Source organism: Eschrichtius robustus, chromosome 13 (assembly GCF_028021215.1).
Source record: "Eschrichtius robustus isolate mEscRob2 chromosome 13, mEscRob2.pri, whole genome shotgun sequence".
NCBI lineage: Eukaryota > Metazoa > Chordata > Mammalia > Artiodactyla > Eschrichtiidae > Eschrichtius > Eschrichtius robustus.
Genome location: NC_090836.1, coordinates 92277075 through 92290392, shown reverse-complemented (window position 1 = coordinate 92290392; position 13318 = coordinate 92277075). Strand labels below are relative to the sequence as shown.

The 13318-nt window shown below is 37.9% G+C and overlaps 1 protein-coding gene across 1 annotated transcript in view; it reads left to right on the top strand.

Annotated features, from left to right (window-relative positions):
* SYN3 (synapsin III) overlaps window positions 1-13318 on the top strand; it is a 445749-nt gene that overhangs the window by 82279 nt on the left and 350152 nt on the right. The window contains exon 4 of the mRNA XM_068560009.1: window positions 7595-7686. Coding sequence (XP_068416110.1) covers window positions 7595-7686 — 92 coding nt within the window. The remainder of the gene's footprint in view (window positions 1-7594; window positions 7687-13318) is intronic.

Here is a 13318-nt window from a genome sequence, read left to right as displayed (position 1 = left end):
GTGGAGACCCAAAGTAACAGAAGTGCTGGCTTCTTTGTTTATCATCCTCCCAGCTGGCAGATCACACTAACAAGCTGTTGAGAATTGTTTTCACTGTCAGGGAAGCTGAGGGGACTGAGCTCTTGATTTTTCTTTTTTCTTTTTTTTAACCTTTAAGAGAGGTGGGGCTTTCCCTGAGGAACTCTTTTGAGAGGTCTGGCTGCAATGGTGGGTTGAAGTCTGAATTAGGGAATAGTACTGGAATATATTCTGTCTAGTCAGTTACATCACTAGGGAAACATCCAATCAGTTTATTCAGAACAGAGCCTTTGAGGTTGTCTGGTTGCCCAGTGTCTGCGTGTATCTTGGAGTGGGTGAGTAGGAAGACTTTTTATCTGATCAGCAGGTTGAGGGGATAAGAGGTATGTGGTCATTCTGCCTTGTCTTTGGACCTGTTATCACTGGGTACTATTTGGGTTGCTTCCTTCTTAGAATATTATACTATCTGATGTCAAGACACTGTCAGGCTACAGTAACTGAAACAACTTGAGACAGATGTAAAGATAAACAAATAGATCAATAGAACAGAAGAGAGAATTTGTAAATAGACTGCCACATACGAAGTGACTTGATGTTTGGCAAAGGCATCAGTGCAATTGTATTAAGGAAGATTGGTCTTTTTAATAAATAGTGCCAAGTTATTTGAATAACCATATGGAAAAACTTAACCTACCTTACATCTTATGCAAAAAATTAATTATAGATGGATTATAGACCTCAATGTGAAATACAAAACAATAAAGCTTCACATGACCTTGGGATAAGCAAAAAATTTTTAAACTAAATACAATAAGAACACTAACTTAAAAGTTATTAAAATTGTTTTCTGTATTTATATAAACTCTTCATTTTAAAAATTATGGAAGTTAGAAGATGAGCCACAGACTAGAAGAAGATATTTGCAAATGGTTGTATCTAACAAAGAATGTGTCCAGAATATATTTTACATACCTCTTACATACTAATAAGAAAAGTGCAAACAAAAAATAAAAATATGAACAAAAGATTTGAACAGGCATTTAATCAAAGAGATTATCTAAATTGCTCATTAGCACTTGACAAGGTGCTCAATATCACTATCAGAGAAATGCAAATTAAAACTACAATGTGCTACCACTAAACACCCATCAGAATAGCTAAAATTTAAAACACTAACAATACCAAGTGTTAAAGAGGACATGGAACAACTATAATTCTCATAATCCTAATAGGTGTTTAAATTGATGAAACTACCTTGGGAAATTCTTCAGTGATATTTTCTAAAGCTAAATATATGCCTATCCTATGACCCAGCAATTTCACTTCTAGGTATATACCCAAAAGAAATGAGTGTGTATGTCCACCAAAAGAGATGTACAAGAATGTGCAAAACAACTTTTTTCTTAATAGCCAATGATTAGAAATAGTCCGAGTGTCCATCATCAGCAGAACAGGTAAACGTATTATTGTATACTCAGACAATGAAACACTACACAGAAATAAAATGATTTCATCTAACCCCAACATCACGGATGAATCACACAGATATAATGATGAGTGAAAAAGGAAAATACCAAAGAGTACATACTGTGAGATTCATTTATATGAAGTTCAAGAACTTGCAAAACTAAGCTATGGAAATAGAAGACATTCAAGTGGTAGCACCATGGTGTGAGAGTTGATATCAGCTATAATGAGGTTGAGGGAGCATTCAGGGAGGCTGGAAATTTTCTCAGTCTTCATCTTGATATTGATTATACAAGTACAAATCAATTAAAATCCATCAAGCTCTAAACTTAAAATTTGTGAACTTTAATTTAGCTATCCCTCTTTTTTTTTTTTGAGGCATTCTTCTAAGGTTCACAATATCTTTAATTTATCAAGATCTATCTTTAAATAACATTATACCACTTTACATACACTGTAAGAACCTTTTAACAGTACATTTCCATTTCCACCTTTGTGTTCTTCTTGTTACACTTTCTACTTCAACACGTGTCATAAACTCCCATAATACATACTATTGTTTTGCAGTCAATTATGTGCCCTCAGAAGCAGAGAACTACACTGAAGCAAAAGGAACAGACTTCCTTTTGAGTCCTGGAGTATTTACAAATGCACTTTTTATGGAAGAATGTAAAGTGAAAGTGAGGTGCCTACAGGCATGGCAGACTGTGACAACTTGACCCTAATTCAAATTAAGAAGACTTTGAAGAAAAAAGTCATCAGAGAAGTTAGAATTATAAACAAGAAAGTATAAGTGGTCCAAATGAGTATACTTTCCTCTGGAATAAATTTGATTTCAGAAATATTTTTTTAAGTTGATTATTTTTTATAGACATTTTAAAACAGAAAAAATATTTCATATTTATCCATTTAGTTACCATATGCAGAGTTCTTCATTTTGTGTCAATACAGATTTCCATCTAGTATTATTTTCCTTCTGCCTGAAAAGCTTCCTTTAACATTTCTTAGACTTGCAATAAATTCTCTCAACTTTTATTTGCCTGAAAAAGTTTTTAGCATGCCTTGATTTTTTTAAAATGTACTTTGCTGGATATAAAATTCTAGGTTGACAATTTTTTTTTTCTCTCAGTACTTTAAAGAAGCTGTCCCACTGTCTTTTAGTTTAATGTTTTCTGACGAGACATTGGCTGTCTTTCTTATCTTTGCTTCTCTTTATATAAAGTGTATTTTTCCCCTCTGATTGCTTTGAAGATTTTCTCTTCATCACTGGTTTGTTAGTTAAGCTGATCATTATGTGCCTTGGTAGGATTTTCTTTATGTTTCTTCTGCTTGGGATTCATTGAATTTCTTGGGTCTGTGGGTTTATAGTTTTCATCAAATTTGGAAAAATTTTGGCCATTTTTCTTTAAATATTTCCTAACCCTAACCCTTTAAAAACCTTATGATCTTACCTTTTTTTCCTTCTAGAACTTCAGTTACACATATATTAAACTGTTTGATATTGTCCTGTAGCTCACTGAGGTTCTTTTTTTTTTTTTTTCCAGTATTTTTGTGCCTGGGCTTCATTTTGTACAAGTGTATATTGCTTTCTCTTCAAGCTCACTCATATTTTCTTCTGTTTAGTCTAATCTGATATTAATCCCATACAGTACATTTTATGTTTAAGATATTATACTTTTAATCTATGAAATTTCTGTTTTTTCCATTTTTAAGTTTTACATTTCTCTCTTTATCATGTTGAAGTTTTCCTCTACCTTCTTGAGAATGTGGAGCATATTTATAATAGTTGTTTTAACTTCCATTTCTGCTCTTTCCATCATCTCTCGTTTCTGGATCTTTTCTTGATTTCTCCTTAATATGGTTCATATTTTCCTGCTTCCTTGCATGTCTGGTAATTTATGATTGAATTTCATAAATTTTACAATGTATATTTAACATGTTGGGTGTTGGATTTTGTTGTATTCCTATAAGTAGTGTTGTACTTTGTTTTGGGATGCAGTTAAATTACTTGGCATAAGTTTGATCCCTTCAGGGCATGCCTTTAAAACTTTTCTTAGGACAGATCTAGATAGAGTGATTAATCATCCCAGTCTGCCTGGGAGAAAGGAGTTTCCCAGGACATGGAACTTTCAGTTAAAGACGGAGACTGAAGGGGCTTCTGAAAAGTGGGAGTTTTGGTTTTAAAGTTGGGAAAGCTCCAAGTAAACTAGTACAATTTTGTCATCTTAGATCCATAGCATGCTTCAGTCCAGGGCTAATTTAGCCCTACTACTAAATTTTTGAGAACTCTACTCGTATTACAAGGTCTTTACACTTTGACTGGTGAGAACATGAACTATCTCCAGCCCTGTCTGTGTTCTGGAGTGTTGAGTCTACTGTTTTCTGATAGTTCTATCATTGGCCCTGAGTAGTTTCCTTCGTGCATGCTCAGATCAGTGCTCAGCCAAAGACTTACAGATCTGCCTGGAGGTCTTTTTCTGGGCAATTGTATCTTTCCTTTTCTCTGCACTGCAAATTCTAGCCACCTCAGCATCCCTGAATTCTAACCTCTGACTCTTAGTGAGACTTCTGGGCACTGGTTGCATTCTCCCATGCCTGGGAATTGCCTCCAGGCAGTCAGCTAGGGCAATCACAGGGGTAATTTCATGTGTTTCCTTTCTGCAGGGGTCACAGTCCTGCAATGCCTGTTGTTCAGTGTCTGAAAATTATTACTTAATATAGTTTGTCTGGCTTTCTAAGTTTAAGATGAGAGTGTAAATATAATCCCTGTTACTCCATTGTGGCCATTAAGCAGAAGTTCTTACTCTATATTTTATGCCTTAATATGTTGAAAATTGTTTATGTTATAAATATTTGAAGGGGTTGCTCTTTTTCTGGTTATACCATTTTTTTATGCATTCAGTTTACTCTCACTAAGACAATTAAATATTTGAACATAATAATGATAGCTGTTTACAGAGATCCTCCTCCTGTGTATGTTTCAGCCCTGTGCTAGATGCTTCATATACACTATCTTGAATCTTTACCAAAAAATTTAAAGGTAGATACTACTGATATCATTGCCTCCATTTTAGAGATGTCAGAAGTGAGATTCAAAGCAGTTAGTAACTTGACCAAACACATCAGCTAATATCTTGAACAGTTATATTTAAATGTAGTTTCTTTGAAAATTATTTATCTATACCACAATGCCTAATGTGTAGTATTTAAAGAGACGTTACATTAAAAATAGTTGGGGCCAAAATGTTTTGAGTTCAAAAGGTTAACTTATGCAGAAAATTTAAGTGACTCTGATAGTAGTGTTTTACAATGTATTACTGTATGTGTGTGTGAGAGAGAGGGGGAGAGAGAGAGAGAGAATGCATGTGTGTATTTATATGCATTTAATTATGTGTTTGGTGAAGTGGATAAAGGAGCCTTACCAAAACCAGTTGACCTTCTTTGAACCCTGACGCCTTTGCATGCAATAGTAAAGTTGGATCCAATTTCCAAAATTATTGTATTACTTTTCTAGGATTGTTGTAACAAATTACCACAAACCTGGTGGCTTAAAACAATAGAAATTTATCCTCTCAGCGTTCTGGAGGCCAGAAATCTGGAATCAAGGTGTCAACAGATCTGCACTCCTTCTGAAGGCTCTAAGGGAGGATTCTTCCTTTCCTCTTCCAGCTTTTAGTTAACTCCTGTTGTTCCTTGGTTTTTGGCAGTGTGACTCCAATCTCTGCCTCTGTCTTCACACAGCCTTCTTTCCCGTGGCCCTCTGTCACCCCTTCTCTTCTTTTGTAAGGACATCTCATTATATTTAGGGCTCACCCTAATCCAGGCTGATCATCTCATTTGAGAGCCTTAATTATATTTGCAAAGACCCTATTTCCACACAAGGTCACATTCACAGGTATCAAGGGTTGGGACTTGGACATATCTTTTAGGGGATACAATTCAACCCACTACAGTTTCTACGAGAGCTTTCAGGGTCTTCAAAATTGGCTGGTCTTTGGGATTCTCCCAGGGGAGTCATCATGCTAACCTGAATGAGAGATGGTTGGGTACTTCTGTGTTCATTCCCGTGGTTGTTGAAGTTTTTAGAAAGATAAATGCAAGAGGTGCACTTTCTTTGCTACCCTGACTCTCTGTGCCTGACCCAGCAGAGGCTTGCTGCCCTATAACCCAGGCATCTACCTTCTGTAATTACTCATAAACCATGACCAGGAAACAACTGTAGACACCCAGATCTGAGCAAGGTGAACTACTGACTGGTATGTACAAGCCTGAGGGTGTCTTCTGTCGAGGTATTTGCCCTTCCATTTGGGCAGCAAGACAGCCCCTGGGTCTTTGCCATCTATGAGTTAGAAATTCTACCATCCAAGATTCTGATTCACTCCCTTTTTTCATATACTTGGTGCCCAGCTATCCTGTGTTGCAACTTTCTTCTAATTTCTTTTGCTTCACGCACAGAAGCAACAACTTTTCGTGCTAATTCTTCTTCATAATCTCACAAATGAAGTATCTGAAACATGATGGGACTGAATTTTTAAGGCATTAGATTTAATAACTAGGTCATTACGACTGTTAACCAACCTGACCTCATTAACAGGGCTTTTTGCTTTTCACCTTGCCACAGCATAATGAGGTTATTAATTAGAGCAAGAAACACAAGCACTCTGGGTTTGCTTTAAAGCCATCTGGGGAGATGGCTAGGTCTTCGGTCATAATTCCTGGTAAATAATTCCAAGGGGATACAGTTAAATCACCATGAAATGATATTTCCCTTCAATGTAAACTTGTTTTTCTCTTTAAGTGGTTTATTTTTAGGTCCCTAAAATTCCCAGTGGTAGTCCACCTGATATCTTATTCAGCTAAACAGTGAGGACAGTGGGGTGCAGCAGTTAAAAGCACAGGCTGGAGCCAGACCTCCTGGGGCTAAATCCTGGCTCTGCTACCTACTGTGTGACAGTGTTCAAGTTATTTGATCACTCTCTGCCTCGGTTTTTCATCTGGACAAGTATGAGGATTAAATGAATTCATACGTATAAAATGCTTAGGACAGTACCTGGAACATAGTGAGTGTTTCATGTATGTGAGCAGTTATTTTTGTTCGTTAAATTCAAAGAAATAGCTTTTGGCTTCTGTGTAAGTCAGTCTAGTACTATGCATTTTCTAGGATGGGGTTACAGGTTGAATTGTGTTTCCCTAAAATTCCTATGTTGAAGTCCTAACCCCTAGTACCTCAGAATGTGACCTTTTTTGGACATAGGTATTGGGAGATAGGATATTTACAGAGGTAATCAAGTTAAAGTGAGGTCCTAATCCAGTATGACTGGTAAAAGGGATACAGAGACACACATAGAGGAAAAACATTGTAATGAGAGATAGGGAGAAGATGGCCATCTGCAAACCAAGGAGAGAGGCCTGGAACAGAGCCTTCCTGCACAGCCCTCAGAAAGAACCAACCCTGCCCACACCTTGATTTTGGACTTCTAGCCTCCACAACTGTGAGAAGACAGAGTTTTCTGTGTTTAAGCCACCTAGTGGTGGTACTTTGTTATGGCAACCCTAGGAAACAGACGGTTATAACATCAAATCGCTATTCCCAGGGAGCATATAATCTGGTAGGACGGATATGTTCCACAGGAATAGCAACAGAGATTTGCTAAAGCTTGCTCAAACAAATAAGCCAACAAAAAGATGGACTTATAAGGATACAGAAGTGTCTAATAAAATACAACTGCAGGATTGTAGCTGGCACAGAAACATCAAGAATACTCCCTATACTCTTGCCTCTGCCCCTCTCTTGGTGACCATGAAGTTTCTTCCATGCCCACCTCCTATCTCTCTCTCCCCACTGCCCCCCCCACTGGAGTTAGAGTTGCTTCTTCCACCTTCAAGGAGGTAGAAGTTAGTAGCGATGCAACTTTGGACATGTCACTATGTCTCTCTGCACCTCAGCTTCCTCATCTTTCAAAAAGGGAGATAAAAAATATTACTAATTTCCTATGTTTCAGGTGAGGTTTAAATGTGTATTTGGCACATATAAGTACCCAATAAATGTTACAAGTTATTGGCATCACTAGTATTTGATGAATCCTTATTGTTTTGCTTTCTCTTTCAGGCTGAATTCTCAGAGTTGAATCTAGCTGCCTATGTTACTGGGGGCTGTATGGTGGACATGCAGGTTGTGAGAAATGGGACCAAGGTTGTGAGGTAAGGCGGACTGAGGTACAGAAAACCTTCATTTGAGAGGTGTGTATGGGGTATATCCCTTAGCCAACTCCTTTGTCTATTGCCTACAACCTAACTCCTCTACTACACGTGCTTTCATGTACGGAATGTCTGCTTCCAGAGAGTTTTAGGTATTATTGCATAGGAATGACTAGTGGCACAAACAGTATGGGAAAGCAACTGAGTATCCTGGAATGAGCCCTGGGCTTGGAGAAAGAATACTTGGGTTCCATTTCTGACTTTATGGCTCTATTCGGGAATATTATTTAGTCTCTCTTGCCCTCTGATTCTCATCTGCAGCGTGATGATAGTGAACACGGAAGTAGAAGGCATGTATGTGAGAATACCCTATTAATTCTAAAGTGCTGTACAAATGTTAAGAGTTTATTAGAATAGGCTGCATCCCGCTTCCCGCAGTAGAACAGAATAAATGTTCAGAGACTCCCCTCCCAGGACATCACACCTAAAAGTACTAGATATAATATTTCCCCCCCAAATCTGTTTATAATATAAACAGCTGAACTGGAGGGGAAGTGAGGGAATTCTTCAGAAGACCAGAAATGTCAAAAAAGTATAAATCTGCAGGAGAGGTAAATAGTATATTAAAATATTTCTATCTAGTTAAGTACCCAAAGAATGGTACAGACTAGGTCCTATGAGGGTTTAGGTGGGGAAGAAATAGAATTCAGATTTGGGGAAGTAGAGACAACAGGAAGAAATTTGAGGAAAAGGTGGCATTTGTTCTGAGCCTTGTCAGATGGTAGAATATGGGCATTCTATGTGCTTTAAGAATAGGAAACAGTCTTTGTACAAACCAACAAGCATAAAAAAGGAGTATGTTTGGGAAATTATGATAATTTTACTAAATCAGCCATCATTTACTGAGTACCTGCCATTTGCCAATGAAAACATTACATGGCTTCCTATTTCCAATAATGGTAGACCAACTGTAGGTTATCTGAAAACAACTTAAAAACTGGTTTTAAATAACAATAATCTTCAAAGCCATCAAAGAGTTGACATGACAGTAAGGACTTACCAGGAAGAGAATGATAGGGAAATGGAAATCCAGAGAGATAAATGAGTACAAAAGCTTCATTTTTCCTGAGAGTATTGCTATGTCTAGCAAATTTGAAAATTGGTTTTGATAGCCTAGCAGGGGCAAGGGAGAAAGAAAGAAATACACAGGTTTTCTCAAGGTATAATGGTAGACCCTACCCAAAATAAGCTGAGACCTCAAAGGACTACATCTCAAGGTGAATGTGAACTGTAGGTAGATGAGCCCTCACAAGTCACTGCAGCTTGAATTGCACTTTGATTGGCCTTCCAGGGAACCTCAAGCATTAAATTTAGTATATGGTAATCCCAGACATGCCATAAGTAAAAGCAAATCCTGTGTAGTGGAAGGCACTTTCATCCTAGGCTTCGAGTAATTATTCAGATAATTTTTTGTATAATAGCTAGCACATAGTCAAAAATAACCAGGCATAGACATTATGAATGAGAAGAAACAGGAAATATAGATAGCAGAAAGATACCCTCAAAAACACACATTCTTAAAAGAAAAAAATCATACATATTAAGTTGAAAAAAATCAGGTTGGAAGATATCTGCAAGGAATAGGAAACTATAAAAAATGGCACAACCAGTTTTATTAAAACCAGACAGAACTTCTAGAAATGAAAACTACAATAACCAAAATTATTGAAAGTGTTGTGTTTAATGGCATATTAGACACCATTGAAAAGGTGTTAATGAAATGAAAGGTAGAGCCAAAGAAATTATCCCAAATGAAGCACAAAGAGAAAAAAGACTGGAAATGCAGAAGAGATGGTTAGATCTCCTGAGAAGGTCTAACATTCATTTAGCCAGAGTTTCATAAAGGGAGGGAATGGAGCAGAGGCAGTAAAATAAGAAATGATAGCTGAGAATCTTTCAGGAAGATAACCAAACTACCAACATCAGAAGCTCAACAAATTTAAAGCAGGATTACTAAAAAGAATTCTACAAAAACACAATAGTTTAAGTGCAGAAAGATAAAGAAAAATAAAAAGTAGCCAAGGGAAAAAGGCAGATTACTTGATTGGAGTAACAGACTGACAGTTGGCTCTCAGGCAGCAGGGGTGGGAAGATATCTTCAGTGTGCTGAAAGAAAATAATTGTCATCCTCCGGGAAATGTATTTTATGAAAGAAGGCAAAATAAAAACATTTATAAAGATAAGACCTCACTAAGGGAAATTGTAAAGTATGTACTTTAGGCAAAAAGGAAATGATCTCAGAATAACATAGAGCAGCAAGAATACATGAAGAGCAAAGAAAGTGGAAATGCTAATAAACATTGTCTTCAAAAAGCAATTAATAATCATAATGACATCTTATGGATTTTTAAAATATATGAAGGATTCAAATAAACCACAGTAAGTGAGTAGAGGCTGGGGCTAAATAGAATTAAGATGTTCTGAGGCCATTGTATTGTCAGGGTGGAAAGTTAAGTATTGATTAATAATAGGCTTTGAAAAATTAAAGATGAAAATTAAAGAATTAAAGAATAAAGGTAATCTCTATGATAATTACTAAAAAAATAGAAACAGAATGTAGTACTTAAAAACAATGAGAGGGGCTTCCCTGGTGGCGCAGTGGTTAGGAATCCACCTGCTAATGCAGAGGATACAGGTTCGAGCCCTGGTCCGGGAAGATCCCACGTGCAGTGTGGAGCAACTAAGCCCGGGCGCCGCAACTACTGAGCCTGTGCTCTAGAGCCCGCGTGCCACAACTACTGAAGCCCGTGCGCCTAGAGCCCATGCTCCGCAAGAAGAGAAGCCACCACAATGAGAAGCCCGCGCACTGCGACAAAGAGTAGCCCCCGCTCGCCACAACTAGAAAAAGCCCACACGCAGCAACGGAGACCCAGCGCAGCCATACATACATACATACATACATACATACATACATACATACATACATACATAAATAACAGTGAGAGGAAAAATAGAAATAATAAAAGAAAACAAGAAAGGAGAGAAAAACCAACGTTGAACAGGTGTTATAAATAACACAGAATGATAGGTTTAGATCCATATATATCAACAGGCTGGTATTCTGAATGGTGTGTACAGCAGTACTGGTTATTAAAATATTGAAATTTTTCTATACAAATTGATAAATAGCCTCTGACCTGAGCCCACTGAATGCCTTCAGCCACCCTTACTTACCCCATGGTTAGGCATGGCCATTGGACTACTCTTTTGTCCCCCAGTTCACCACACTTCTGTCCCCCATCCCATATCCTTGTTTCTCCCATGGTCAGAGGATGCCCAAACGTAGCAGGGGAGATACACCCTTGGAAGCAGTAGTTGAACCCCAGAGAGCAAATGCCTGGTTCCCTTTGTCCCTTCAAGGCTGTTTGCCTGTGAGACCCCTAGAGTTGCCATCTCATGGTCACTTGTGAGAACTGCAACTTTCTCAAAGTACCCTACAAGTTGCTAAATATTTTTATCACCAGTATATATGAGTAATTATAGTAAATGTAAATGAACTAAATGCTTAATTTATAGAGCATCTACAGCAAGATTGTCAGAGTAGTTTTGTTGTTGTTGTTGTTGTTTTTGGCTGTGTTGCTTGTGAGATCTTAGTTCCCCGACCGGGGATTGAACCTGGCCCATGGCAGTGAAAGCCCGGAATCCTAACCACTAGGCCACTGGGAACTCCCCCAGAGTAGATTTCTTTAAAATACAACTATATTCCATTCAAGAGATTCATCTAAAACATAAGGCTATAGAATGTTTGAAAGTTAAAAGATGGAAATAAATATATACATTAAATAAACATATAAGTTAAATATTAAATAAGTTATAAATAAATATATATATACATACGTAATTATACACACCATGTAACAACTGGGCAAAAGAAAGCTAGCCAATATAGTTGTATTAGTATCAGGGGAAAAATAGACTTCCAGGTGAAAAGCATTACCAGGGAAAAGGAAGTAACCCATTAGGATAAAGGAGTCATTGACCAAGAAGAGATAATAATTTTAAATTTATAGGGCTCAAAAAAAGTGCCTCAAAATGTACTTCAAAAATTGGCAAAACTACAAGGAGAGATTAACAAGTCTGCCATCATGGGAGATTTTGAGAATGGTGCTACATATATCCATTTATTTACTTCTCACAGCAGCCTCATTATGCACATAAAAACTGTAAAAAACATAAAATTCAACATTTAGGAATCTGTGTATGTTCATATTTGCGATTATTTGTCTTATGTCTTGTTTCCCTGTCTGGGAAAGGGACTGGATCATCATCTTTGTAATATGTAGAAATGTGAGAGCATCTATTCCATTAATCCCCAAATTTGACTGCAGATTAGAATCACCTGGGAAATGTTTTAAAATCCTGATATCCAGGCAATAGGAAAAACCAATTACACTAGACTCTCTGAGGGCAGAACTTAGGTATTGGTAGCTTTAAAACTCCCCAGGTGATTCCAGTGGGCAGCCTGATGGAGAATCTCCCCAGATTGCTTGCACATTGGCCCTGAACTGGGGCTGGGCCATCTGTAAAGCTGAGTATCCTGGGGGTGTGCTGCCTGAAGAAGATCACGTTGCAGAAATGGATATCTCAAGCCTCATTCTAGACCTGCCATCTTCTTCCAAAATGTATTAAAATGTTTACAAAAATAAATTTACGAAACTGTTCTAGGTGATTCTTAATCAGCTAGTCTCCCAGCACTTAAGAATGGCAGGCTTGGAAGATAGTTGTAATGGTTTGAATTGTGTCTCCCCAGAAAAGATGTGTTAAAGTCCTAAGACTAGTACCCCAGAATGTGATCTTCTTTGGAAGTAGGATCATGGCAAATGTAATAAGTTAAGGCCATACTGGAGTAAGGTGGGCCCTTAATCCAATGTGATTGGTATCCTTATAAGAAGAGGGAAGCTTGGACACAGAGACGCAAGGAAAAACCATGTGATGATGGAAGCAGAAATTAGAGTGATACAAGACAAGGAATGCCAAGGATTGCCATCCATCAGCAGAAGCTAGGAGACAGGCATAGAACAAATTTTCCCTCAGCCCTCAGAAGAAACCAACTCTGCTGACACCTTGATTTCAGACTTTGAGCCTCTAGAACTGTGAAAGAATAAATTTCTGTTGTTTTAAGCCGTGCAGTTTGTGGTACTTTGTTAAGGAAGCCCTAGAAAACTGATACAGTAGTGCTTCTCATATCTTAAAGTGCATACAAACCCCCTAGAGATCTTGTTAAAATGCATTCCCATCCATTAGATCTTCAGGTAGGACCTGAGATTCTGAGTTTCCTACAAGTTCCCAGATGAAGCCAATGCTGTCCGTCCTGTGACCTTGATTTGAGCACAAAGGCTTCCAGATGATGTTGATGATTCTGGTGGAAGACCATAAGCATCAGTAGCCAGGGCTGTGAGGCTACTTGAGTAGCCAGGGCTGTGAGGACAGTGCCAATATAGCCAAAGCCCTGGGTTCTAGGATCCATGGAACTGTTAAGATTTATTTTGTCCACGCCCAGGATGGTGCTTACAATCTCAGCCCAGCAGCTTATTTCGGCGAGCCACATGTTACAAGGTGCCAGACCTGCAAGAAT